This window comes from Panthera uncia, chromosome X (assembly GCF_023721935.1).
Source record: "Panthera uncia isolate 11264 chromosome X, Puncia_PCG_1.0, whole genome shotgun sequence".
Lineage (NCBI taxonomy): Eukaryota > Metazoa > Chordata > Mammalia > Carnivora > Felidae > Panthera > Panthera uncia.
Genome location: NC_064817.1, coordinates 66258940 through 66284911, shown reverse-complemented (window position 1 = coordinate 66284911; position 25972 = coordinate 66258940). Strand labels below are relative to the sequence as shown.

General features: G+C 36.5%; 1 protein-coding gene across 1 annotated transcript in view; it reads left to right on the top strand.

Annotated features, from left to right (window-relative positions):
- The window catches only part of RPS6KA6 (ribosomal protein S6 kinase A6), a 216572-nt gene that overhangs the window by 57553 nt on the left and 133047 nt on the right, over positions 1-25972 (top strand). The window contains exon 3 of the mRNA XM_049644017.1: positions 16090-16206. Coding sequence (XP_049499974.1) covers positions 16090-16206 — 117 coding nt within the window. The remainder of the gene's footprint in view (positions 1-16089; positions 16207-25972) is intronic.

Below are 25972 nucleotides of genomic sequence, written 5' to 3'. Positions count from 1 at the left end.
GCTGGGGTATGGGCAGAGAGAGAAGGGAGAGAGAATCTCAAGCAGGTCCTGTGCTGACAGTGTGGAGCCCATGAGGAGCTTGATCTCATGTACTGTGAGATCATGACCTGAGCTGAAATCAAGTCAGACGCTTAACTGACTGAGCCACCCGGGGGGCCCCAGTGAAGTTTTTTTTAAACAACTTTATTGAGGTATAATTTACATGCCATGAAATTCACTCATTTTTAGTGTAATGAATTAAATTTTTACTTGCTAGCATATGAGTAAGCGTAGCACTAAAGTACACAGTCTTCTAAATTAAACTAAATCAGGTTATGCTCAACTTTTGGGTAGAAAGGAGATTTAATGTAGAAATATTTAACCTGAGATCATTTAAAATCCATTTCCTGGCTTTGAAAAAGTATTACAACTAAATTATTTCAGTAGTTTCTAACTAGTTTTTTTTTTAAGTTTATTCATTTATTTTGAGAGAGAGAGAGAGAGAATACAAGTGTGTGTGTGGGGAGAGAGAGAGAGAGAGAGAGAGAGAGAGAGAATCTTAAGCAGGTCCCACAATGTTAGTGCAGAGCCTGATATGAAGCTTGAATTCATGAACTGCGAGATCATGACCTGAGCTGAAATCTCGAGTAGGATGCTTAACTGACTGTACCACCCAGGTGCCCTAGAAGTTTCTAACCAATTTTAAAGACCATTGAACTATTAGGCCATTCAATGCCAGGCCTATATACTAGACTCTCATTGTACAAGGTCTAGTTTTCTTTTTAATTTTTTTTCCTAATGTTTATTCATTTTTGGTAGAAAGAGAGAGAGAGACAGAGCATGAGAGGGAGAGGGGCAGAGACAGAGAGGGAGATACAGAATCTGAAATAGGCTCCAGGCTCTGAGCCGTAAACACAGAGCCCAAAACAGGGCTTGAACTCAGGAACGCTGAGATCATGACCTGAGCCGAAGTTGGACGCCCAACCAACTGAGCCAGCCAGGTGCCCCAAGGTCTAGTTTTATGGAAGAGTGTTCTTAAGATTTCAAGAAGTGTCTAAGACGGACATCCACATTTATTTTGTTATTTTATGATTATCATTTTAATTGATATTTTCATGGAATTATGGACTGTTTAAACTGTAAGGAGCCTCAGAGATAATATTTTATAATAACCTCATTGTATATTTAGGTAAGTCTTTTGAGACTTGGAGAGGTTGTTATACTAGGTCATCAAAGTAACAATAGCAGAAACAAGACTTATGACCCAGTGTGCCTCATACTAAGTCATCTGTGTATTGTGTAGACTCAAAGAAGTGGAAAATAAGGAAAGCTCCATCCTTTTTTATTTAGTTATTGATAAAATCAACCTTGATGTCCTTTTTTTTCCTTGATACTAGTTTATAAGAGGATTTTTTCAGATAGGACCAGCAGAGATATTTAAGTTGGATTTATCCAAGACTCTTATTTGAAATATTCTATGTAAAAATTCACTGCCTCTTCAGGTTGTGATGATGTAATAATAATCTTACTTCTGCTTAATAAGAGGTAAAATGTTGTCATTACGGCTTTTGCAATTTACTTAATATTAATAACATGTTAATTTTGACTATAATTAAATGTAAGCTACTATCAAAGTCATCTAAAGCTTTATTACAGATCATGTGTACTAAGAGGCATAGATGTAATTATGTTACTAGTTTATAAAACATAAAGTGTAAGAAAATACAAAAGGCAGTGGGGAAGGGTGTATTTGAGTATTAATAAATTAACAAGAAAATGCCATGCCCCACACCACAGAAGGAAGACAAAAAAACCCCAAAACAACTGTGTGTGTGCATGTGTACATAAGTACATGTGTAGCCAACATAAAAATATAGATATATACATAGGGTTATTGTCAAATATTTGCCTTCCCAATTTTAATGAAAGATGAGTCAAGAATTACAGTTTTAATGGAAAAGCAGTAAAATATATAGTGAGAGATGTTAATATGATTTAAATTAGACAGTCAACTTCAGTATCTAGAAAGGGAAATCTGAAGTATTGGAAAATAAGAGACCTAGAATCACTTCCAAGGATTTGATTTAGTTTATAGCCTGAGCTATTGGAACTTAAAACAATGTACATTTGCTGTGCAATGGTTCAGGTACTCATTTTGTGTCAGTTAAATGATGTGGGTGATAAGAAACACTAACCATATAAATTTATCTCTTTGTTTACTGGTTTAAAATATAGGATTTGAGGGGATGTAGTTGCCTATTCCAGTGTGATGCTGGCAGATGTGTGTTTTTTTGTAGCTGTCTCTTTTTTGTTTAATAATGGAATGTTGTAGAGATTGCTCTGTGATGCAGAGATTCTTTAAACAGTGTTCTTTAAATTTGAACTTAGGTATTGCTTATGTTGCCTGATGCTGTTTTGTGATTGGCTGATTTAAACAACCGATCTACTTCATCTCACTTATCATAGCTTTAGACTTTCATGGTCATCTGATCTCTTTTCTTCAGTTAAAACAAGCAAAGTTAATTAAATTGCTTCCCAAACTTCATGTATGTATCTAGCATATTATTGACAAGACTAAATTATAGTTAGTATAATTTTAATATGTCTAGTTTAGTTAGAATTAATTTTTCCATTTCTCAAGACAATGTTCACATTTGGTATTATGTAACAGCTCACTGATAAAAGATATTTGATACCATATTCATCACCTAGTCCCCTACTTCTCCCAACTGTGTCCAGGCTAGAAAAAAAAGGTGTTATAATTCTTCTTTAGTAGATTACTGACATGAATTAATTGTTTTATGTTGTCAAAATGAGTAGAGATATCTTATATTTCCTAGTTTGTGATCCATTTATATTTACTTTTAAAGTTTGTGTGGAATGATTATTTTTCCTGAAATAAAATACATATTTTTAATGTTACCAATATTTTAGAAATTTCAAAAGAATATTCACTTAACACTTAGATTTTTTAGTTTATTCCATTAGCACATCAGCAGTATGTTTAATCTCTAAGTTGATATATATTTTTAATACCCAGAAATAAAAAGGTTACATTTAACTGAAAATGTACATAAAAAAATGATTTCCTGATATTTTGAAGCCCTACATTTCTAATTTTGAAAACCATTCTAGACATATGTCTGTTGTAAGAATCCTTTAAGAAATATTCTTTTACAAGTGTGTTTTACTTAAACTCAGGTATAACCATAAGTAGGAAGTCCTTTAACTTCGGGGGCCTGCTTCTTTATGGTGGATTTTTCCTTCCTTTATTTCTCTTCCCATTCTAAAAATGTATCCTTACTGTGCTTCAATGTTTTTCTTCCCTTGGAAAGTTGGTGCTTTTTATTCATTTAGTGTTTTTTTTTTTTTAAATTTCAAACCCTTGTACTACAGATATGCAAAACTCTTAGATAAACAATTATTGTTCAACTAAACTTTGATGGACAGCAATATAAGGTAGAGTTGTATGCTAAACCACAAAGGATGCAAAGATAAATAGTATAAATAATTCAATGACTTCAATTTTTATGGACATTTTGTGGTTTTCAAAATTCTCTAACCCAGATCTGAAATGGATAGGACAGGTTTTATTCCAATTTTATAGATAAGGGAACTAAAGAGATAATTCTATAAAGTAGAATAAACCAAGCCAAGTGGGAACTAGTTTGCCACCCTTCTTTGGTTTTCAGTCATTCATACAAATTGATACTGTTTTCCTAACCTAAATATTTGGCAATTACTTTTCAATATGTACATCATTTGAAATGTTTTCTTCATCCTAGTGGCATTTTGACATGTACATTATTATTACTGTTAGCCTTCGTTCAAAGTATGCTGATACTTCTCTTGGTTTTCAGTGACCCTGGATTATTCACCGCTTTCCCACAATAAAGAAAGAAGACCCGCATGAGAAAAATACATCAAGCTGCTTACCCAAATCTCTGCATGTACATTTTAACAAATCCACAACTACATGCTTTTGGAATTTCCAGATGATCAAACTGGCCTATCTACTCCCAAATAAAACACATGTTTGGACAGGTGGATATGGCATTATTGAATAAAACCCCCAAATTTATGCTTTCAAAATCCCTCTTCTTTTTAAGTTTAAAAAGATTTAATTCCAGTATAGTTACTATACAGTGTTATATTAGTTTCAAGTGTACAATATAGCGAGTCAACAATTCTGTACATCATCCAGTGCTCATCATGACAAGTATACTCCTTAATCTTTTTTTTTTGTTTATTCATTATTGAGAGACTGAAAGAGACAGAGCATGAACATGGGAGGGACAGAGAGAGGGAGAGACACAGAATCCAGGGCAGGCTCTAAGCTCTGAGCTGTTAGCACAGAGCCTGACCTGGGGCTCGAACTCACGAGCTGTGAGATCATGACCTGAGCCTAAGTTGGACACTTAACTGACTGAGCCACCCAGGTGCCCCATTATACTCCTTAATCTTCACCACCTGTTTCAACCATCCTTCCCCCCCCCCCCCCCCACCTCCCCTCTGGTAACCATCAGTTTGTTCTCAAAAGTTAAACATCTGTTTGTTGGCTTCTCTCTCTCTCTCTCTCTGTCTCATTCTCTTTCTCTTTCCCCCATGCTCCTTTGTTTTATTAAATTGCACACATGAGTGAAATAATATGGTATTTGTCTGTTTCTAACTGACTTGCTTCACTTAGCATTATACTTCCTAAGTTCATCCCTTTTCTTTTGACCTCTTTTCTGGAGGTATCTATGCTTAGTTCCATAGTCCAAGGAAACTGCTGTAATAGAATTATAATATAGTATGAATTCCTAATAGATTGTTATCAACTTTTCTTTCTCGTTAACAGATGATTTGAAATTGGTTTTCAAATGAATGGAGCAGTAGTGTGCTTGGAAGTACATTTTTAACTATATCAGTATATTTTTCCAGTGTTATAACATTGTTGGCCCCCTGAATTAAAAAGATGATCACAGATTATAGATATCAGAGCATACTACTTTGGTTGTGAGCATTCATAATTTTTGTATTTATCAACAATTACTATGATATTCTAAAAAATCACCAAATTTTTTTCATGTGGTGTTGGAAAGAATAGTGGTTCCTATTTCAAAGTTATTAAATCTTAATTTCACAGTAGCAACTGTCTTTACACAGATCAACTATGATTAGGTACTTTGTATAAGTTTTCAAGGGCTGCCATAACTAAATACCACAGGCTAAGTAACTTAAACAACAAATTTATTTTATCACAATTCTGGAGGCTAGAAGTTCAAGATCAAGGTGTTGGCAGAGCTGGTTTCTTCTGAGGACACTCTCCTTGTTTTTTTTTAAAATTTCAAACCCTTGGTTTATAGATGGCTGTCTTCATGCTGTGTCCCATCCTTTATGTGTCTGTTTCTTAATCTCCTTTCCTTATAAGAATACCAGTAATATTGGATTAGGATTGGGTCCATCCTAATGACCTTATTTTACCTTAATTACCTTTTTAAAGGCCCTATATCCAAATAGTCATTCTGAGGTACTGGGGGTTAAGACATTAGCACATGAGTTTTGAGGGGAAAAGATTTAGCCCATAATGTATAGTATACCCTTTTGTTTCATTAGGGAATGTGATATATAAGACAAAAAAATGTTATCCTCAAGTCTGCATTTTATCCTGTATCCCCAATGTGTAGCACTGTACCTAATACATAGTGTATGCTCCTTAAATGTTGATTTATCTGAATGAGTGAATGATTAAAGAGAAAAGACTGTATAAATGGGAAGATTATGTAATATATCATGACTTCATTGTACCAGAATAGAGAACATTTTTTTGAAGATGATTCATTCCTAAGAGAAAACAAATGGATTGCTGATAGGTACATCACTATCTTATTTCAGGCTAGAATGTTTTCAGTCTCAAGCTTTTGAAATAGTGCAGAAGCAGAAGAAAGTGAAGTAGTGGAAGGGAAGAGGGATGCAGATGACACAAAAAGGTTTTAATAGTAAACATCAATAAGTATAGCCTTGGGGAGGCTGAGACATGTTAAGCAATAGACAAGACTAGGGTGGGGAGTAGATGAAATAAGACTGATATTATGATGACACAGAGGGTGTCATGATTTGACAATAAAAAGAGCTAGTACATACAAAATATAAAACACTTCTGTAATAAGTAGCTGTGGATATATGTGTGTATTTGTGTATCTGTATTTATATACCCATATAAGTATATCTTAGAAACACATAAATAACTTTTTTCAGTCCTGATCATGTATCAGAATCATCTGGGGAGGTTTTAGAAAATCCTAGGTCTCACCCTAGTTCTACTGGACCATAATCTCTGAGGGTGGGACTCAAACATGTGTATTAAATAAATATTTATTGATGAAGGAGAGGAAGATAGCAGCATAGGAGGAAGCTGGGCTCACCGCGTCCTGCTGACCAATTAGATTCCACCCACATCTGACTAAATAACCCAGAAAACAGCCAGAAGACTAGCAGAATGGACTCTCTGGAGCCAAGCATAGATGAGAGGGCCACGGAAGAGAGTAGGAAGGACTGAGAGGCATTGCGCACTACACGGACTGATGGGAAGGAGCCGGGGCAGTGGAGGGGCAGCCAGCCCACCTGGCAAGGCAGAGCCCCCGAGTCTGGCTTGCAAAAGTGGAGGGGCCGGATGGAGTGTGTTCTGACAGCCAGTGGGACTTCACATCTGGAATATTATAAGTCAATAGCTCTGCTCTGAGAGTGGGAGGGCTAGAGGACAATGGGAGGGAGAGTTGTTGACCCTCAGAGGACAGAGCTCAGATTCATGGGGAACAAAGGTGCTCGCCAGCACCATCTCCCTCGCCCATCCCCCAGCCAAAATCCCAAAGGCAACCAGTTCCCGTCACTGAACTTGCTTGCACCCTGCAAACACCCAACGTTGTGCTTCTGTGGATCCATCCCTGTGAAGGATTTGCCTCCTTCCCAGTGCCACAGGGCCCCTCCTGAAGTGGACCACCAAAGGCAAAATGAGCTGAGTCTGCCCCTCCCACCCCTGTGCACCCTGCGGATCCCCCCCGGCTAATACACCAGATCCCATAGAAGCAGCACCACAAGCCTGGCAGTGTGCAAGTAGCCCAGACAGGGGCCACACCACTCCACAGTGAGTCCTACCCCTGGGAGAGGGGAAGATAAGGTACACAGCAGTCAGACTGTGGCCACAGTGGAGGGCTGGGGGCAGACATTGGGTCTGACTGTGTCCCCGCCCACCAATGCAAGTTACTCAAGACAGCACAGAGGAAGAGCAGTGCTGTTCTGCACCACTCCAGGGACTATCCAAAATGACGAAATGGAAGAATTCATCTCAAAAGAAACTCCAGGAATTAGCGACAGCTAACAAACTGATCAAAAACAACTTAAGCAATGTAACAGAAAATGAATTTAAAATATTAGTCATAAAATTAATGGCTGGGCTTGAAAAAAGCATAGAGGACAACAGAGAATCTATTACTACAGAGATCAAGGGATTAAGAAGTAGTCAGGAGGAGCTAAAAAAATGCTATAAATTAGGTGCAAAATAAAATGGAGGCGACCACAGCTCGGATTGGAGAGGTACAGGAGAGAATAGGTGTTAGAAAATAAAATTATGAAAAAGAGGAAGCTGAGAAAAAGAGATAAAATAATCCAGGAGTATGAGGGGAGAATAAGAGAACTAAGTCACACAATTAAACATAATAACATACGCATAATTGGGATTCCAGAAGACGAAGAGAGAGGGAAAGGTGCTGAAGGTGTACTTGAAGAAACCATAGCTGAGAAGTTCCCTGATCTGGGGAAGGAAGAAGGCATTGAAATCCAAGAGGCACAGAGAACTCCCTTCAGACGTAACTTGAATCGATCTTCTGCACGACATATCATAGTGAAACTGGCAAAATACAAGGATAAAGATAAAATTCTGAAAGCAGCTAGGGATAAACAGGCTCTAACATATAAAGGGAGACTGATAAGACTAGTGACGGATTTATCTACTGAAACTTGGCAGGCCAGAAAGGAATGGCAGAATATCTTCAATGTGATGAACAAAAACTATGCAGCCGAGAATCGTTTATCCAGAAAATCTGTCATTTAGAATAGAAGGAGAGATAAAGGTCTTCCCAAATAAACAAAAACTGAAGGAATTTGTCACCACTAAACTAGCCCTACAAGAGATCCTAAGAGGGATCTTGTGAGACAAGGTACCAGAGACATCACTACAAGCATGAAAGCCACAGGCATCACAATGACTCTAAACCCATATCTTTCAAAAATAACACTGAATGTAAATGGACTAAATGCTCCAACCAAGAGACATAGGGTATCAGAATGGAAAAAAAAAAAAACAAAAAAACAAAAAAAAAAACAAGACCCATATTTGCTGTCTACAAGAGACTCATTGTAGACCTTAGGACACTTTCAGATTGACACTGAGGGGATGGAGAACTATCTATCATTCTACTAGAAGTCGAAAGAAAGCTGGGGTAGCCATACTTATATCACAAAAACTAGAGTTTCACTTAAAGGTTGCAACAAGAGATGAAGAAGGACATTATATAATAATTACAGGGTCTATCCATCAGGAAGAGCTAACAGTTATAAATGTCTATGCACCAAATACGGGAGTCCCCAAATATATAAAACAATCACAAACATAAGCAACCCAATTGATAAGAATGTGGTAATTGCAGGAGACTTTAATACTCTACTTACAACAATGGAGAGATCATCTAGACACAGGATCAATAAAGAAACAAGGGCCTTGAATGATACATTGGATCAGATGGACTTGACAGATATATTTAGAACTCTGCATCCCAAAGCAACAGAATATACTTTCTTCTCGAGTGCACATGGAACATTCTCCAAGATAGATCACATACTTGGTCACAAAACAGCCCTTCATAAGTATACAAGTATTGAGATCATACCATGCATACTTTCAGACCACAATGCTATGAAGCTTGAAATCAACCACAGGAAGAGTGCCTGGGTGGCTCAGTGGGTTAAGTGTCCGACTTTGGCTCAAGTCACGATCTCACAGTACGTGAGTTCGAGCCCCGCATCGGGCTCTGTGCTGACAGCTCAGAGCCTGAGCCTGCTTCACATTCTGTGTCTTCCTCTCTCTCTGCCCCTTCCCTGCTCATGCTGTGTCTCTCTCTGTCTCAAAAAAAAATAAAAATTAAAATTAAAAAAAAAAAAAAAGAAATCAACCACAGGAAAAAGCCTGGAAAACCTCCAAAAGCATGGATGTTAAAGAACAACCTACTAAAGAATGAATGGATCAACCAGGCAATTAGAGAAGAAATTTGAAAAATATATGGAAACAAATGAAAGTGAAAATACAACAATCCAAACGCTTTGGGATGCAGCAAAGGCAGTCCTGAGAGGAAAATACTTTGCTATCCAGGCCTATCTCAAGAAACAAGAAAAATCCCAAATACAAAATCTAACAGCACACCTGAAGGAAATAGAAACAGAACAGCAAAGAACCTGAAACCCAGCAGAAGAGAAATAATAAAGATTAGAGCAGAAATAAACAATATAGAATAAAAAAAACTGTAGGGCAGATCAATGAAACCAAGAGTTGTTATTTTTTCTGAAAAAATAAACAAAATGGATAAACCTCTAGACAGACTTCTCAAAAAGAAAAGGGAGATGACCCAAATATATAAAATCATGAATGAAAAAGGAATTATTACAACCAATCCCTCAGAGATACAAGCAATTATCAAGGAATACTATGAAAAATTATATGCTAACAACGGGTCAACCTGGAAGAAATGGACAAATTCCAAAGCACCCACCCACTTCGAAAACTCAAACAGGAAGAAATAGAAAATTTGAACAGACCCATAACCAGCAAAAAAATTGAACCAGTTGTCAAAATTTCCCATCAAATAAGAGTCCAGGAGCAGATGGGAAGATGACTTCCCAGGGGAATTCTACCAGACATTTAAAACAGAGATAATACCTATCCTTCTCAAGCTATTCCAAAAAATAGAAAGGGAAGGAAAACTTCCAGACTCGTTCTATGAATCCAGTGTACTTTGATTCCTAAACCAGTCAGAGACCCAGTAAAAAAAAAAAAGAGAACTACAGGCCAAGATCCCTGATGAATATGGATGCATAAATTCTCAATAAGATACTAGCAAATCGAATTCAACAGCATATAAAAAGAATTATTCACCATGATCAAGTGGGATTCATTCCTGGGCTGCAGGGCTCGTTCAACATTCGGAAATCAATCAATGTGATACATCACATTAATAAAGAAAAAAAAAGAAAAAAAAAGAAAAAAAAAAGAAAAGAAAAGAACCATATGATCCTGTCAATCAATGCAGAGAAAACATTTGACAAAATTCAGCGTCCTTTCTTAATAAATACCGTCAAGAAAGTCGGGATAGAAGGAACATACTTAAACATCATCAAAGCCATTTATGACAACCCCACACTAATATCATCCTCAATGGGGAAAAACTGAGAGCTTTCCCCCTGAGATTAGGAACACGACAGGGATGTTGACTCTCACCTCTGTTGTTTAACATAGTGTTGGAAGTTCTAACATGAGCAATCAGACAACAAAAGGAAATCAAAGGCATCAAAATTGGCAAAGATGAAGTCAAGCTTTCGCTTTTTGCAGATGACATGATATTATACATGGAAAATCCGATAGACTCCACCAACAGTCTGCTAGAACTGATACATGAATTCAGCAAAGTCCCAGGATACAAAATCAATGTACAGAAATCAGTTGCATTCTTATACACTAATAATGAAGCAACAGAAATACAAATAAAGAAACTGATCCCATTCACAATTGCACCAAGAAGCATAACATTCCTAGGAATAAACCTAACCAAAGATGTAAAAGATCTGTATGCTGAAAAGTATAGAAAGCTTATGAAGGAAATTGAAGAAGATATAAAGAAATGGAAAAACATTCCGTGCTCAATGATTGGAAGAATAAATATTGTTAAAATGTCAATACTACCCAACGCTAGCTACACATTCAATGCAATCCCATTCACAATTGTAGCACCATTCTTCTCGAAGCTGGAACAAGCAATCCTAAAATCGGTATGGAACCACAAAGGCCCCGAATAGACAAAGTAATTTTGAAGAAGAAGACCAAAGCAGGAGGCATCACAATCCCAGACTTTAACCTCTACTACAAAGTTGTAATCATCAAGACAGCATGGTATTGGCACCAAAACAGACACATAGACCAATGGAATAGAATAGAAACCCCAGAACTAGACTCACAAAAGTATGGCCAATTAATCTTTGACAAAGCAGGAAAGAATATCCAATAGAAAAAAGACAGTCTCTTTAACAAATGGTGCTGGGAAAACTGGACAGAAACATGCAGAAGAATGAAACTAGACCACTTTCTTACACCATTCACAAAAATAAACTCAAAATGGATGAAGGACCTGAATGTGAGACAGGAAACCATCAAAACCCTAGAGGAGAAAGCAGGAAAAGACCTCTCTGACCTCAGCTGCAGCAATTTCTTACTTAACACATCCCCAAGGGCAAGGGGATTAAAAGCAAAAATGAACTATTGGTACCTCTTGAAGATAAAAAGCTTCTGCACAGCAAAGTAAACAATCAACAAAACTAAAAGGCAACCAACGGAATGGGAAAAGATATTTGCAAATGACATATCGGAAAAAGCTAGCATCCAAAATGTATAAAGAGCTCACCAAACTCCACACCTGAAAAATAAATAATCCAGTGAAGAAATGGGCAGAAAACATGAATAGACACTTCTATAAAGAAGACATCCAGATGGCCAACAGGCACATGAAAAGATGTTCAACGTCGCTCCTCATCAGGGAAATACAAATCAAAACCACACTCAGATATCACCTCATGCCAGTCAGAGTGGCTAAAATGAACAAATCAGGAGACTATAGATGCTGGAGGGCATGTGGAGAAATGGGAACCCTCTTGCACAGTGGGAATGCAAACTGGTGCAGACGCTCTGTAAAACAGTGTGGAGGTTCCTCAAAAATTTAAAAATAGATCTACCCTTATGACCCAGCAATAGCACTGCTAGGAATTTACCCAAGGGAAACAGGATTGCTGATGCATAGGGGCACTTGTACCCCAATGTTTATACCAGCAGTTTTAACTATAGCCAAACTATGGAAAGAGCCTAAATGTCCATCAACTGATGAATGGATAAAGAAATTGTGGTTTATATACACAATGTAATACTACGTGGCAATGAGAAAGAATGAAATATGGCCCTTTGTAGCAATGTGGATGGAACTGGAGAGTGTTAAGTGAAATAAGTCAGAGAGAGAAAGACAGATACCATATGTTTTCACTCTTATATGGATCCTGAGAAACTTAACAGCAGTCTATTGGGGGGAGCGGAAGGAAAAAAAAAAGAGGTTGGAGAGGGAGAGAGCCAAAGCATAAGAGACTCTTAAAAACTGAGAACAAACTGAGGGTTGATGGGGAGTTGGAGGGAGGGAGTTGCATGATGGGTATTGAGGAGGGCACCTTTTGGGATGAGCACTGGGTGTTGTATGGAAACCAATTTGACAATAAATTTCATATTAGAAAAATGAAAAAAATTATTTTACTAGTGATTTTTATTAGCAGCTAGGGCATTGTAAGCTACTGTCTACTTAAAGGCAAGCTATCCATAATTTAGTAATATAATGCATCGTAGTTGTTTGCCTGGGGAGTTATATTTTTATTAGAGAAGACAGATGGCCAATTAGTAAGTTAATATCAGGATTTTTAAAAAAAAATACAGATTCTGGTGTCATTATGCTCTTCATTTGTATTGAGTACCACACAGTGTAATAAAAGTACTGACCATGGGTAATCTGGAAAAATGTTTATTTATATTCCTCACATTCTAAGGAAAAATGCATATTTAATTAAATTTATAAATAAAGACAGTTGTATTCAAAATGACATTATCCATTATCCAGAATGAATTTCCTGTTTGCCTATTTCCTTTAAGTTTTAAAAAAATAATTCTGGACACATATTTTTCTGTTTTTTTTTAAATGGTATTTAAAAATAATTTTGAGGCTTCTTACAGGTAATTTATCTTTAAAATCTTTCTTTCTACAAGTGAGAATAAGCTGATGGTTGCCAGAAGGGAGGGGAGCTAACGGATGGGCAAAATGGGTGAGGAGGAGTCAGACATACAGGCTTTCAGTTACAGAATGAATAAGTCATGGGAATAAGAGCTACAGCATAGGGAATATAGTCAATGGTACTATAATAGCTTTGTATGGTGACAGATGGTAGCTACACTTGCGGTGAACATAGGATATCATATAGAATAGTTGAATCCTACCTTGTATGCCTGAAACTAATGTAACATTGTGTGTCAACTATACTGAAAAAAATGTTTTTCTTCATGCCCTTGTTATGAAATTGGGTGGATTTCTTTGGATGTCTGCTCCCATAAAATCAAACAAATATTGTGCTAAGCATTAGGAATGCAGAGATGAGTGTGATTAATACCTGCATTCAGGCAGCTCATGGTCTAGTGGGAGAGAAAGACAAGGTGATGAGTTATTAGGACACAGTGTAACAATATTCTATGGTGACTATCCACTGGGAAAAGTGGTCTTTTCTAATATAGTAGCATTTTCATGTTGGAAGTTTTATGGGAATGCTGCCAAAAATTGAAAGACATATTACATTTTTAAGGGATGGGCATATGTGGACTTTAATTAGAAGAGGCATTCAACAGACTCTTTCATCTGGAAGGCATTCTTAGGGTTGGTGAAACTAACTAGAGTAGAGTATAGTTGTTTCCTTGGTAACAGTAATTAGAATAGAGTAGTTGCTTCCTAAATATGAACATTTTTAAAAACTAATGTCATCATGACCCATGTTTATAATGATGATTTTAAACAGGGCAGAAACTAAAGCGCTCAAGCATAAAACTGCTGTACTGTGTTCAATATGGAATTAAACTTGGTGCACCTGGATGGCTCAGTTTGTTAAGTGTCTGACTTTGGCTCAGGTCATGATCTCATGGCTTGTGAATTCGAGCCCCATGTCAGGCTCTGTACTGACAATTTGGAGCCTGGAGCCTTGTTCGGATTCTGTGTCTCCCTCTCTCTCTGCTCCTCCCCCCCCTCTTTATCTCAAAAATAAATAAACATTAAAAAAGTTAAAAAAAATCACAGACTTGTGGGAAACCTTAAAGACCCTTTTAATATAACATGTTTGTCATGTGAGAATACTGAAATAAAGTGGCTTGTGATTTGGCCAAGGCTGCTTAGCTTATACATGGCAGAGATAGGAGCAAAACTTAGTCTACTGACTCTTCTACCAGTATTCTTTCATGTGGAGAGAAATTCCAGTGTTTTTATTATATGCTTTGAAGACTAGTAGTACATTCATAGTATGTGGTGAAAACTCAGTTAACCATAATTTAAAAGTATACAATCTGATGATGTTGCTTTTGGTATACACATATTCTGTTGCAAAAGTGCATACAGATATGCCACACTTTAATCCAAAATGGTAGCTGCAAAGCATATGTATTTGCATTAAAAAGGGTTTTTCACTTTTTTTAAAAAATTTTTTTAACGTTTATTTATTTTTGAGACAGAGAGAGACAGAGCATGAATGGGGGAGGGTCAGAGAGAGAGGGAGACACAGAATCTGAAACAGGCTCCAGGCTCTGAGCGATCAGCACGATCGGGGCTTGAACTCACGGACCGAGAGATCATGACCTGAGCGGAAGTCAGACGCTTAACCGACTGAGCCACCCAGGTGCCCCGGTTTTTCACTTTTTAAAAAAGAAACCCCTTCAAAAGAAAAACACACTCTCATAGCTACTTAAGAGTCTGCTGAAATAATATTTTAATGTGTAACAAACATCCATGGACATACGTTCAGAGCTGATTCTTCATTTATGACTGAATACTCCTCCTACCTACCACTCTGGTGAGTTAATGTTTGACTACCTGTGTTATTTTAGCTACGGTGAAGTCTAGCTTACTTGGGATTATGTTCGTGCCTGTTTTGGCCACAGTCACTATTTATTAATTAATTAAAGCATGAATTGAGATGATTCTTGCCATCTAGACAAGAATTAATATGGTATTATGGAAATCTACCAAGATTTCTAGATATGGTGATTAACTGGTCATGTGAACTTAAACTCTGTGGATCTCAGGTTTTTTTTCCACTATATAGTCAGAATGTTAGATACTATTTCCCAGCTCTTGTTATTTTGTGATATGTAATACATTTGACGTTTTTTCATCCTAGCTACTATGCTTCTCTAGGGACTAGAATTACACCTCATCTGAGTGTAATCTTCACAGCTGAATGGAGTCCTACAACAAAAAGCAGAAACACTCCCTGGGTACCTTCTTTTCTGCCTGACCAGGTGGTAGGAAATCTGGCTTATAATTTATATACAAAATTTCAATAACAAATATGGCCTGGAAACATTTGTTTGGGATTTAAGATTTTGTTTGCCTATAGCCAGTTTTTCATTTCAATAATATGGCTAGTTGGACATTTAAGTATTTATATATCACTGACTACTTAAAAGGCTACAGTGGAATTCTATTTCAAAGAACTTTTGAAGCTCACATATTTTGTCATGCCCTATAATTTACAAGGTTTTATCTATCTTTTTTTCTGCATCTACTTCATACATCATACTCCAATGAGGGTCTTTTTGTTAAATAGACTCCATGCCCAACATGGGGCTTGAATAAACCCTGAGATTGAGAGTCACATGCTTTACCAATATTATGATTTGGATGCTCAACCAACTGAGCCAGCCAGGCACCACTCCAGTGAGTTAGTTATTGATGTTTTTCTTGTGTCACTACCTAGTTGGAAGGGAAAGCTGAAACAGGGAAAGCTGAAACATAGATTTTATGTGCTTATATTTACATGCAATTAATAGGGGTGGTGAAGATTGTGGTGTATCTTTATGTGTTAGAAAACAGGGAAATGAATATACCAGTAGTCCATAAAACTCTGGGTTATATTGAAGGAGTTGGATATTCAGTTAATTTCTGGTGTGATTTCTGATTCTTAATGGAGCTAATGTTAAGATGTTGCAGCTGGATTTGAGTATTTTTGGATTTCTTTTTACAGGATGAAGGAAATGTTAAAGAAATCCCTATTACTCATCATGTTAAGGAAGGGTATGAGAAAGCAGATCCTGCACAGTTTGAGTTGCTCAAAGTTCTTGGTCAGGGATCCTTTGGAAAGGTAATAAATGTTTTATTCCACATTTTTTCCTCTTCTAAACATTTAGCAAATAAAAGGTACACATATAGAAAAATCTGAAAATATGCCATTTCTAAATTTGTCAAATGATACACACAAAGGTAATTCTGTAATTTTACTGCTTCTATTTCTACTTTTAATTCCATTTCTTTATACTTCTCTATAATAATGAATGTTTTCCAGTACCTTTGGCTCACTGATTTATTCTTTTCATGTATATTTATTTATTTTCAGAGAGAGAGAGCACTCACATGAGCAAGTTAAGGGCAGAAAGTGAGGGAGAGAGAGAATCCCACGTAGTCTCCACACTGTCAGAACAGCGCCTGATGGTAGGGATCCATCTCATGAACAGCAACGGCATAACCTGAGCCAAAATCAAGAATCAGATGCTTAGCTGACTGAGCTACCCAGGCACTCATCACTGATTTCTTTAGGACAAAATATAGCATGCTATTTATTAGCTGCCTAAATTAAAGTATTTTTTAAAAAGTCTTCCTTTTTTCACTGTTCATATGCTTGCATGATTACAGCTTTCTCTCTCCTGATTATTTTATTTATATTCTGTAGTTCTGTCACAAAAGCCAGAATGTAGGTATTAATTCATATATGAATGCATGAATTCACCTATCATCTGTTAAAGTAGTATGTGTGTGAAGGACAAAAGGGATAGATACTGGGTGACATGTGGATGATGTGAAACCCTACATTTAAGGAGCTTAAATTTCAAGAGAAAGAGAAAAAATTGAGAAACATTAACTCAGAAATTCATTATTAAAACTGTATATTAAGTGCTTAATGACATATAATTTTTCGAGGGTGTAGGTCTGGTTCTTGACTTTGTACAGCTAATATCTAAGTCATGAAAGTTATTGCACACACACAGACACATAGCCTTTAGGAAAACAGAAACAACAATTGAAGGGGAGAAAGATAAGGAGAAACTACTAATTTGAGTGTGGCTGAGATTTAGTTTTAAAGGGGAACAGCAGGGCAATTGAGCAGTGATTATTATGATCTAAATCATTATGATTTAAATCATTTTAAAAGAAAGATACACACCCACACACACACATAATTTAAATTCAAGTTAGTTAACATTAAGAGTAGTCTTGGCTTCAGGAGTAGAACCCAGTGATTCATCACTAACATATGACACTGAGTACTCATCCTGAAAAGTGCCCTTGTTAATGCCCATCACCTATTTAACCCAACCCCCACTCACATGCCCTCGAACAACTCTGTTTGTTCTTTATAGTTTAGAGTCTCTTATGGTTTGCCTCCCTCTCTGCTTTTATTTTATTTTCCCTTTTCTTCCCCTATGTTCATCTGTTGAGTTCCTCAAATTCCACATATGAGTGACATCATATGATATCTGTCTTTCTCTGACAGGCTTATTTCACTTAGCATAATACCCTCTAGTTCCATCCACATAGTTGCAAATGGCAAGATTTCATTCTTCTCATTGCCAAGTAGTATTCCATTGTGTGTGTGTGTGTGTGTGTGTGTGTGTGTACCAAATCTTTCTTAATCCAGTTATCAGTGGATGGACATTTTGGCTCTTTCCATAATTAGGCTATTGTTAATAGCACTGCCATAAATATTGGGGTGTATGTGCCCCTATGAATCAGCATTTTTGTATCCTTTGGATAAATTCCTAGTAGTCCAATAGCTGGGTTGAAGGGTAGTTCTATTTTTATTTTTTTTAATTAAAAAAGGAACCTCCATACTGTTTTCCCGAGTGGTTGCACCAGTTTGCATTCTCACCAACAGTGCAAAAGGGTTCCTTTTCTCCACATCCTCACCAACATCTGTTGTTTCCTGAGTTGTTAATTTTAGCCATTCTGACAGGTGTGAAGTGGTATCTCATTGTGGTTTTGATTTCTATTTCCCTTATGAGTGACACTGAGCCTTTTTTCATGTGTCTGTTAGCCATCTGGATTAAAGTGTCTATTCATACATTTTGCCAATTACTTCACTAGATTGTTTTTTGTGTGTTGTTTGGTAAATTCTTTACAGATTTTGGATACTAACCCTTTATCTGATATGTCATTTGCAAATACCTTCTCCCATTCCATTAGTTGCCTTTTAGTTTTGTTGATTGTTTCCTTTGCTGTGCAGAAGGTTTTTATCTTGATGAGGTCCCAGTGGTTCATTTCTGTTGTTATTTATCTTGCCTCTGGAGATATATCATTAAGAAGTTGCTATGGCCTAGGTCAAAGAGGCTGTTGCCTGTTTTCTGCTCTAGGATTTTGATGGTTTCAAATCTCACATTTAGGTCTTTCATGCATTTTGAATTTATTGAATGCATGTTGTAAGAAAGTATCTACGTTCATTATTCTGCATGTTGCTGTCCAGTTCTCCCTGCACCATTTGCTAGAAAATATCTTTTTTTTCTGTTGGATAATCTTTCCTGTTTTGCCAAAGGTTAGTTGGCCATATATTTGTGCTTCCATTCTGTATTCTCTATGCTATTCCATTGGTCTATGTGTTTCTTTTTGTGCCAATAGTATCCTGTCTTGATTATTACAGCTTTGCAATACAGGTTAAAGTCTGGATTTGTGATTCCTCCAACTTTGGTTTTCTTTTTTAAGATTACATTGGGTATTTGGGGTCCAGAATTATTTGTTCTAGTTCTGTGAAGAATGCTGGTGTTATTTTGATATGGATTGCATTGAATGTGTAGATTTCTTTAGGTAATATTGACATTGTAACAACATTTGTTCTTCCAATCCATGAACATGGAATGTTTTTCCATTTCTTTGTGCCTTCAGTTTCTTTCATAAGCTTTCTATAGTTTTCAGCATACAGATATTTTACCTCTTTGGTTAGATTTATTCATAGGTATCTTATAGTTTTTGGTGCAATTGTAAATGGGATTGATTCCTTGATTTCTTTTTCTGTTGCTTCATTATTGGTGTATAGAAATGCAACTGATTACTGAACATTGATTTTATATGCTGTGACTTTGATCAATTCATGTATCAGCTCTAGGAGGTTTTTGGTGGAGTCTTTCTGGTTTTCCATGTAGAGTATCATGTCATCTGTGAAGAGTGAATATTTGACTTCTTCCTTGCTGATTTGGATGACTTTTAATTCTTTTTGTTGTATGATTGCTGAGGCTAGGACTTCCAACATTATGTTGAACAACAGTGGTGAGAGTACACATCCATGTTGTATTCCTGATCTTAGGGGAAAAGCTCTCAGTTTTTCCCCATTGAGGATGATATTAGCTGTGGGCCCTTCATATATTGAGGATGATATTAGCTGTGGGCCCTTTATGATGTTAAGGTGTGTTCCTTCTAACCCTACTTTCTTAAGCGGTTTTATCAATAAAGGATACTATATTTTGTCAAATGCTTTTTCATCTATTGAAAAGATCATATGGTTCTTATCCTTTTTTTTAAATTAATGTAGTGTATCACATTGATTGATTTGCAAATATAAAAACAGCCTGCACCCAGGAATAAGTCACACTTGATCATGGTGAATAATTCTTTTAATGTACTCTTGAATTGGATTTGTTAGTATTTGTTGAGAAATTTTGCATCCAGTTTCATTATGGATATTGGCCTGTAATTGTCCCTCTTAGTGGGGTCTTTGTCTTGTTTTAGAATCAAGGTAATGCTGGCTTCATAGAATGACATTGGAAGCTTTCCTTCTTTTTCTATTTTTTTTTTTTTGAGGGGGGAACATTTCGAGGAGTATAGGTATTAACCCTTCTTTAAATGTCTGATAGAATTCCCCTGGGAAGCCATCTGGCCCAAGACTCTTATTTTTTGTGAGGTTTTTGATAACTGATTCAATTTATTTGTTGGTTATGAGCCTGTTCAAATTTTCTATTTTTTCCTCTTTGAGTTTTGGAGGTATGTGAGTGTCTAGGAATTTGTACACTTCTTCCAGATTGTCCACTTTGTTGACATATAAGTTTTCCTAGTATTTTCTTATAATTGTTTTATTTTTGTGGTAGGTTATGATCTCTCCTCTTTCATTTGTGGTTTTATCTATTTGGGTCCTTTCTCTTTTCTTTTTGAGAAGTCTGGCTAGGGGCTTATCAATTTTGTTTATTCTTTCAAAAAACCAGCTCCTAGTTTCATTGATCTGTTCTATTGGTTTTTTGGATTCTATATCTTTTATTTCTGCTCTAATCTTTATTATTTATTTCCCTTTTTCTGCTGACTTTGGGCTTTATTCACTGTTCTTTTTCTAGGTCCTTTAGGTGTAAGGTTAGTTTGTGTGTTTGGGACCTTTCTTGCTCCTTGAGATAGGGCTAAATTGCAATGTATTTTACTCTTAGGACTGCACCCCAAAGGGTTTTAACTGTTGTGTTTTCATTTTCATTTGCTTCCATGTATTTTTTAAATTCTTCTTTAATTTCCTAATTAACCCATTCATTCTTTAGTAGGATGTTCTTTAACCTACATGTGTTTGAGGGCTTTCCATTTTTTTTCTTGTGGTTGACTTCAAGTTTCACAGCGTTGTGATCTGACAGTATGCCTGGTATTACCTCAATCTTTTTGTACCTGTTGAGGGGTGATTTGTGACCCATTGTGGGATCTATTCTGGTAAATGTTTCATGTGCACTGAGAATAAGGTGTACTCTGCTGATTTAGGATGAAATGTTTTCAATATACCAGTTAAGTCCATCTAGCCCAGTGTGTCATTCAGAGTTGTTGTTTCTGTGTTAATATTCTGCTTAGATGATGTATACATTGTTGTAAGTGGAGTATTAAAATCTCTCACAATTATGGTATTATTATAAATAACTTTGATTTTGTTTATGATTACTTGATTTATATATTTTGGTGCTCTCTTTTTGTGGGCATAAATATTTATAATTATTAGCTCTTTTTGATGGGAAAAAAAACCCTTAATTATGATATAATGCCCTTATCAATCTCTTGTTACAATCTTTGGTTTAAAATCTAGTTCATCTGATATAAGTATGGCTACTGTGGCTTTCTTTGGATGTCCATTAGCATGACAAATTGTTCTCCATACTCTCACTTTCACTATGCAGGTGTCCTCAGGTCTAAAATGAGTCTCTTGCAGGCAGCATATAGATGGATCTTGTTTTTTTTTAATCCATTCTGATACCCTACGTCTTTTGATTGTAACATTTACTCCATTTACATTCAGGGTGATTATTGAAATATATAATTTTAGTGCCATTGTGTTATCTGTATATTTCATGTTTGTGGTGATGTTTTCCAGTTGTTTGTAGTCTTTGCTGCTTTCCACTCAGAAAGAATCCCCCTTAGAATCTCTTACAGGGCTGATTTAGTGCTCAGAAACTCCTTTAGTTTTTGTTTCTCTGGGAAAGCCTTTATCTCTCCTTTCTGAATGACAGCCCTGCTGGATAAAGGATTCTTGGCTGCATTTTTTTTTTCCTATTCAGCACATTGAACATTTCCTAGCACTTCCTTCTGGCCTGTCAAGTTTCAGTGGACAGGTCTGCTAATAATCTTGTGTGTCTACCCTTGTAGGTTAATGACCTTTTGTCCCTAGCTGCTTCCAGAATTCTCTTAATCTTTGTATTTTGCAAGTTTTGCTCTGACATGTTGTGATGTTGACCTCTTTTGAGGGGTGTTCTCTGTGCTTCTTGGACTTTGATGCCTATTCCTTCCCGAGATTGGGAAAGTTCTCAGCTATAATTTGTTCAAATAAACGTTCCACCCCTTTTTCTCACTCTCTTCTTCTGTGACTCCTATCATATGGATATTGTTTCATTTCATGGAATCACTTAGTTCTCTAATTCTCCCCTCCTGTTCTCACAATTTCCTTTCCTTCTTTTTTTAAGCTTTGCTATTTTCCATAATGGTTTCTTCTATTTCTCATATTCCCTCCTCTGCTTCTTCAATCCTTGGTGTCACTGTATCTAGTTTATTTTTCATCTTAGCTATAGCATTTTTTAATTCATCCAGACTAGTTCTTAGGTCTTTGATCTCTGCAGGAAGGGTTTCTCTGATGTGTTCTGTGCTTTTGTTCAAGCCTAGCTATATTAGTCTTATCACTGTTATTCTAATTTTTTTTTCAGATATATTATTTATATTTCTTTTGAGCAATTATTTGGCTGTGATTTCTTCTTGACTTTTCTTTGGGAGAATTCCTCTGTCTTGTCATTTTGGCCAAACTTCTGTTTTAAAAGTTTATTATGTTTCCTTCGCCTCAGAGTGCTATTATATTCCAAAAGGGTCATACACTCTCCAGGGCCTCACACTCCAGGAAGTGTTTCTGGTATATGTTGCATGTATTCTGCTCTGGTGTTTTGGCTGCTCTGTCCCACTGGTTAGTTCTGTGCAGAGCTTTTCCTCTTTTGCTGTGGTGGAGTGTTTGGGCCTTTCACTAGGTATGCTTTGATTGGTTTGTTGTAGTAACCCTGGAAAAAAAATGAGGGGAAGCCTGATCCCATAAAAGGAGAAAAAGGAAAGGGGAGACAAGAAAACCAAACAGAGAATCAATAAACTATAAGCTAATTCCAGAGAAAGAGAAAGGAAAATAAAGAAGAATAAAGAGAAAAGATGGAAAAAGGATAGAATAAAAATGCTTGATTAAAAAAATATACATATATAAAATAATAATTGACAAAAAACAAATCAGAAACTATTAGCCTTATTCCATTAGAAAAAAAGAAGGAGGAAAGAAAAAGAAAAAGAGTTGTCGTTTGGTGCCTGGGGTCGGTGGCTGTGCTGGTCTGGAGGAGAGTCTTACTGCATCGTGTCAGTCAGCCTTGCTCCAGTAAATAAGCTGTTGCCAGGCACAGAGGAGCAGGGTTTAGTGTAAGCTTGTCCCTCCTCCACTGGGAGTCTCTGTGCCATTCTCTGATGTACCACCATGTTGTTGTTGGAGCAAAAATGGCATCACCCCAATCTCTTCTCCCCAGACTTGGATGAGTCTGGTCTTCAGGCAGTCTTCACAGAATAGCAATGGTGGTTAGCTTGTCCTGCTCCACATTTGTCCCACACCTTCTTCTTGGACCCATGACTGGGATTCAAAACCCCATGTCTTAAAGAACCTGGCACTGCTTCAATCTACTTCTCTGCTCTGAAGTGGAGCCTCTCTACCCTGCTGATGAAAGGCCTGTGGCTGGTACCTGTAGGTTCTTTTGTCTTGGGGGCAATTAGCCTTCTTCCCAAAGTACTCCAGGAAGGGAACTGTTCTCTTCCAGTGTCCCTGGAGTTCGATCCAGAGAAAGATACAGAGAAAATCATGCATGTCAAAGCCTCAGAGTTTCAGCTCCCAAGGCTGTTTGCAAAAGTCTGTGGTCCAGAGAGGTTTTGCTATTGTGCTAACTCAATGCCGCACTTTCACAACCCCTCTCTCTCTCCCTTTTGCCCCTCCACAGAAGGGGTTCCCTCTCCTCTGTAGCTCCATCATTTTATCTCCCCCAACAAACATACATGCACCTCAATCCTGTCAAGTTGTCTACCTCCAGCTGTGGAGATCCTTCCACTGCTCTGTGCATCTATTTCCTGGTGATCTGACCTCAATACAACCGTGTTTGAAGAATGAGGAAAATCCAGATCCCCGTACTTCTCTAACATCTTAACTCCCTTCTTCAAAAGAAAGATATTTTTGAATACCTAATGTGTGCAGAATATTTGTAAAAGCTGTATTAGTGAATATAAACTTGACATTAATTTTCTTAAAGTAACCTGTTATTTATGTGGTATAGAATGTAACATATAAAATAAAGAAAAGCATTTTCAGGACACACACACACACACACACACACACACACACACAAACTAAGGCAGGTTATGGTTTGGCAGTAAATTGGCAAGGGAGGCATATGAAGATAAGGAGGTATGACTTGAATAGTTGTGCTGAGAAGAGTAAAATTAGAAGGAGCTTTTAATATATATTGTATGTGGGGTGTGCTTATAGAACTGACCTGTGGAGTAGATATGTGCATTCTGCACACTTTAAAAAAATTTTAATGTTTATTTGTTTTTGAGAGAGATAGAGATAGAGAGAGAGAGAGTGAGTGGGGGAGGGTCAAAGAGAGGGGGAGACACAGAATCTGAAACAGGCTCCAGGCTCTGAGCTTTCAGCACAGAGCCTAACGTGGGGCTCAAACTCAGGAACTATGAGATCATGAACTGAGGTGACGTCAAATTCTCAACCGACTGAACCACCCAGGCACCCTTGCAGACCTTTAGCTTTTAAACTTTCTGAAAGTACAATATTATCTTAAATATTTTGCATTTTATGATGTTAATTTTAGAAGAACAGAGATGAAGTTCTTTTATATCCCAAATGTATAAATGCTTAAATATTGACTTGAATAAAATCTCAATAGGCAAACCTTTCAAGCCATTAAAAGTCATTTGTTTTTTCATTTCAGGTATATATTAATTCATATGTATATGTATTTATATCCAGCTTTTCTCCAGAAAGAATTTAAGGTTTTCGTAGATGAATACCAAGTAAAAAAAAATTAAAAAATAAGTGGAGAGGAAAATGGAAGCAGAAAAATTAGAGCAGGAAAGAATAGATGAAGCCAGAGATACATTCTTGTTGATTACAAATGCATGGCATAATGGCCTATATCTTCCAGAACTGGGACAAAATGAAGACTTAAAATTTTTGGTAGCCATTATAAAGAAGTTGATGTCTTTTATTGCATGATTATTGACAGTATCTTTAAGGTTGTAAAAATATCTAACAGACCAAAAAAAATTCTTTTCCCCATGGGGCTCCATAGAAGAATACAGTTTAACATAATGAAATGTCTTCAGTCATATCTCCACATTATATATAGCAACATGTAGACAAGTTTTTAATGCAGTCCTTAAATTCAGGGAATACTCAGTTTTGTGTAGGAACTTTAGTTTAACAAGCATATCATAGAAGCCTTTTTAAAATTTGTAATACTGAATTACAGAATAGTGATCTTCATGCAGTTCATCAAACAAATATTAAAGAGGTAGCTTAATTTTTTTTTTCTTCCTAGTATGTGAATCTACTTGTTTGTCAGGAATACATCATTTGCATGGGCATTGTTTGGGTGTGACTTGTTATAGGCTGAACCTATGCAGGAATTTGACCAAGGCTGTGAATCAGAGAAGTGTAGGAGCAATTCTAAGAAACTTTGGGCTGCAGTCTTATATACTTGCCTGCAAAAGTTCCATTGTTAAAATGCAACAAATGGAATTTTAGCCTATACAAAGTCTTGCAAGATTAGATATCTTTATAGTATATTTAATGGGGAAAATCACTACTAAAGACATTTGTAAAATTGTATTTTAAAGAAGCTTGCATTATCATCATGAAATATACATATAAAAATTCTGTACTAAACACACCAAGTATAATGCTATTAATGATTACTAATGAAAGATTGAAATGTAGTATACCAAACAAGTTACATGGATTATTTTAAAACACAATCAAATACAATACATGAAAACATGATCACAATTGTCAGACTAGCTTTCCTTGTATTTCACATGCCAAGTAATATTTATACAAAGCATACATTTTAACATTCATGGATTATGTAGGATTTTAAAATGAATTTTTGAAAATATTAGACCCTTGCCCTCTTGAGTAATTATCAAGAGATATTTTTAAAAATATATCTTTATATCTTAAAATCCCTTGCAGTTTGTTTTTGTCTTCAGTCAGTGTCAGTGTCAAAATTCACTTCAACAAATATTTATTGAGTACTTTTTAAAATATTTATTTATTTATTTATTTATTTATTTATTTATTTTGAAAGAGAGAAACAGCATGAACAGGGGAAGGG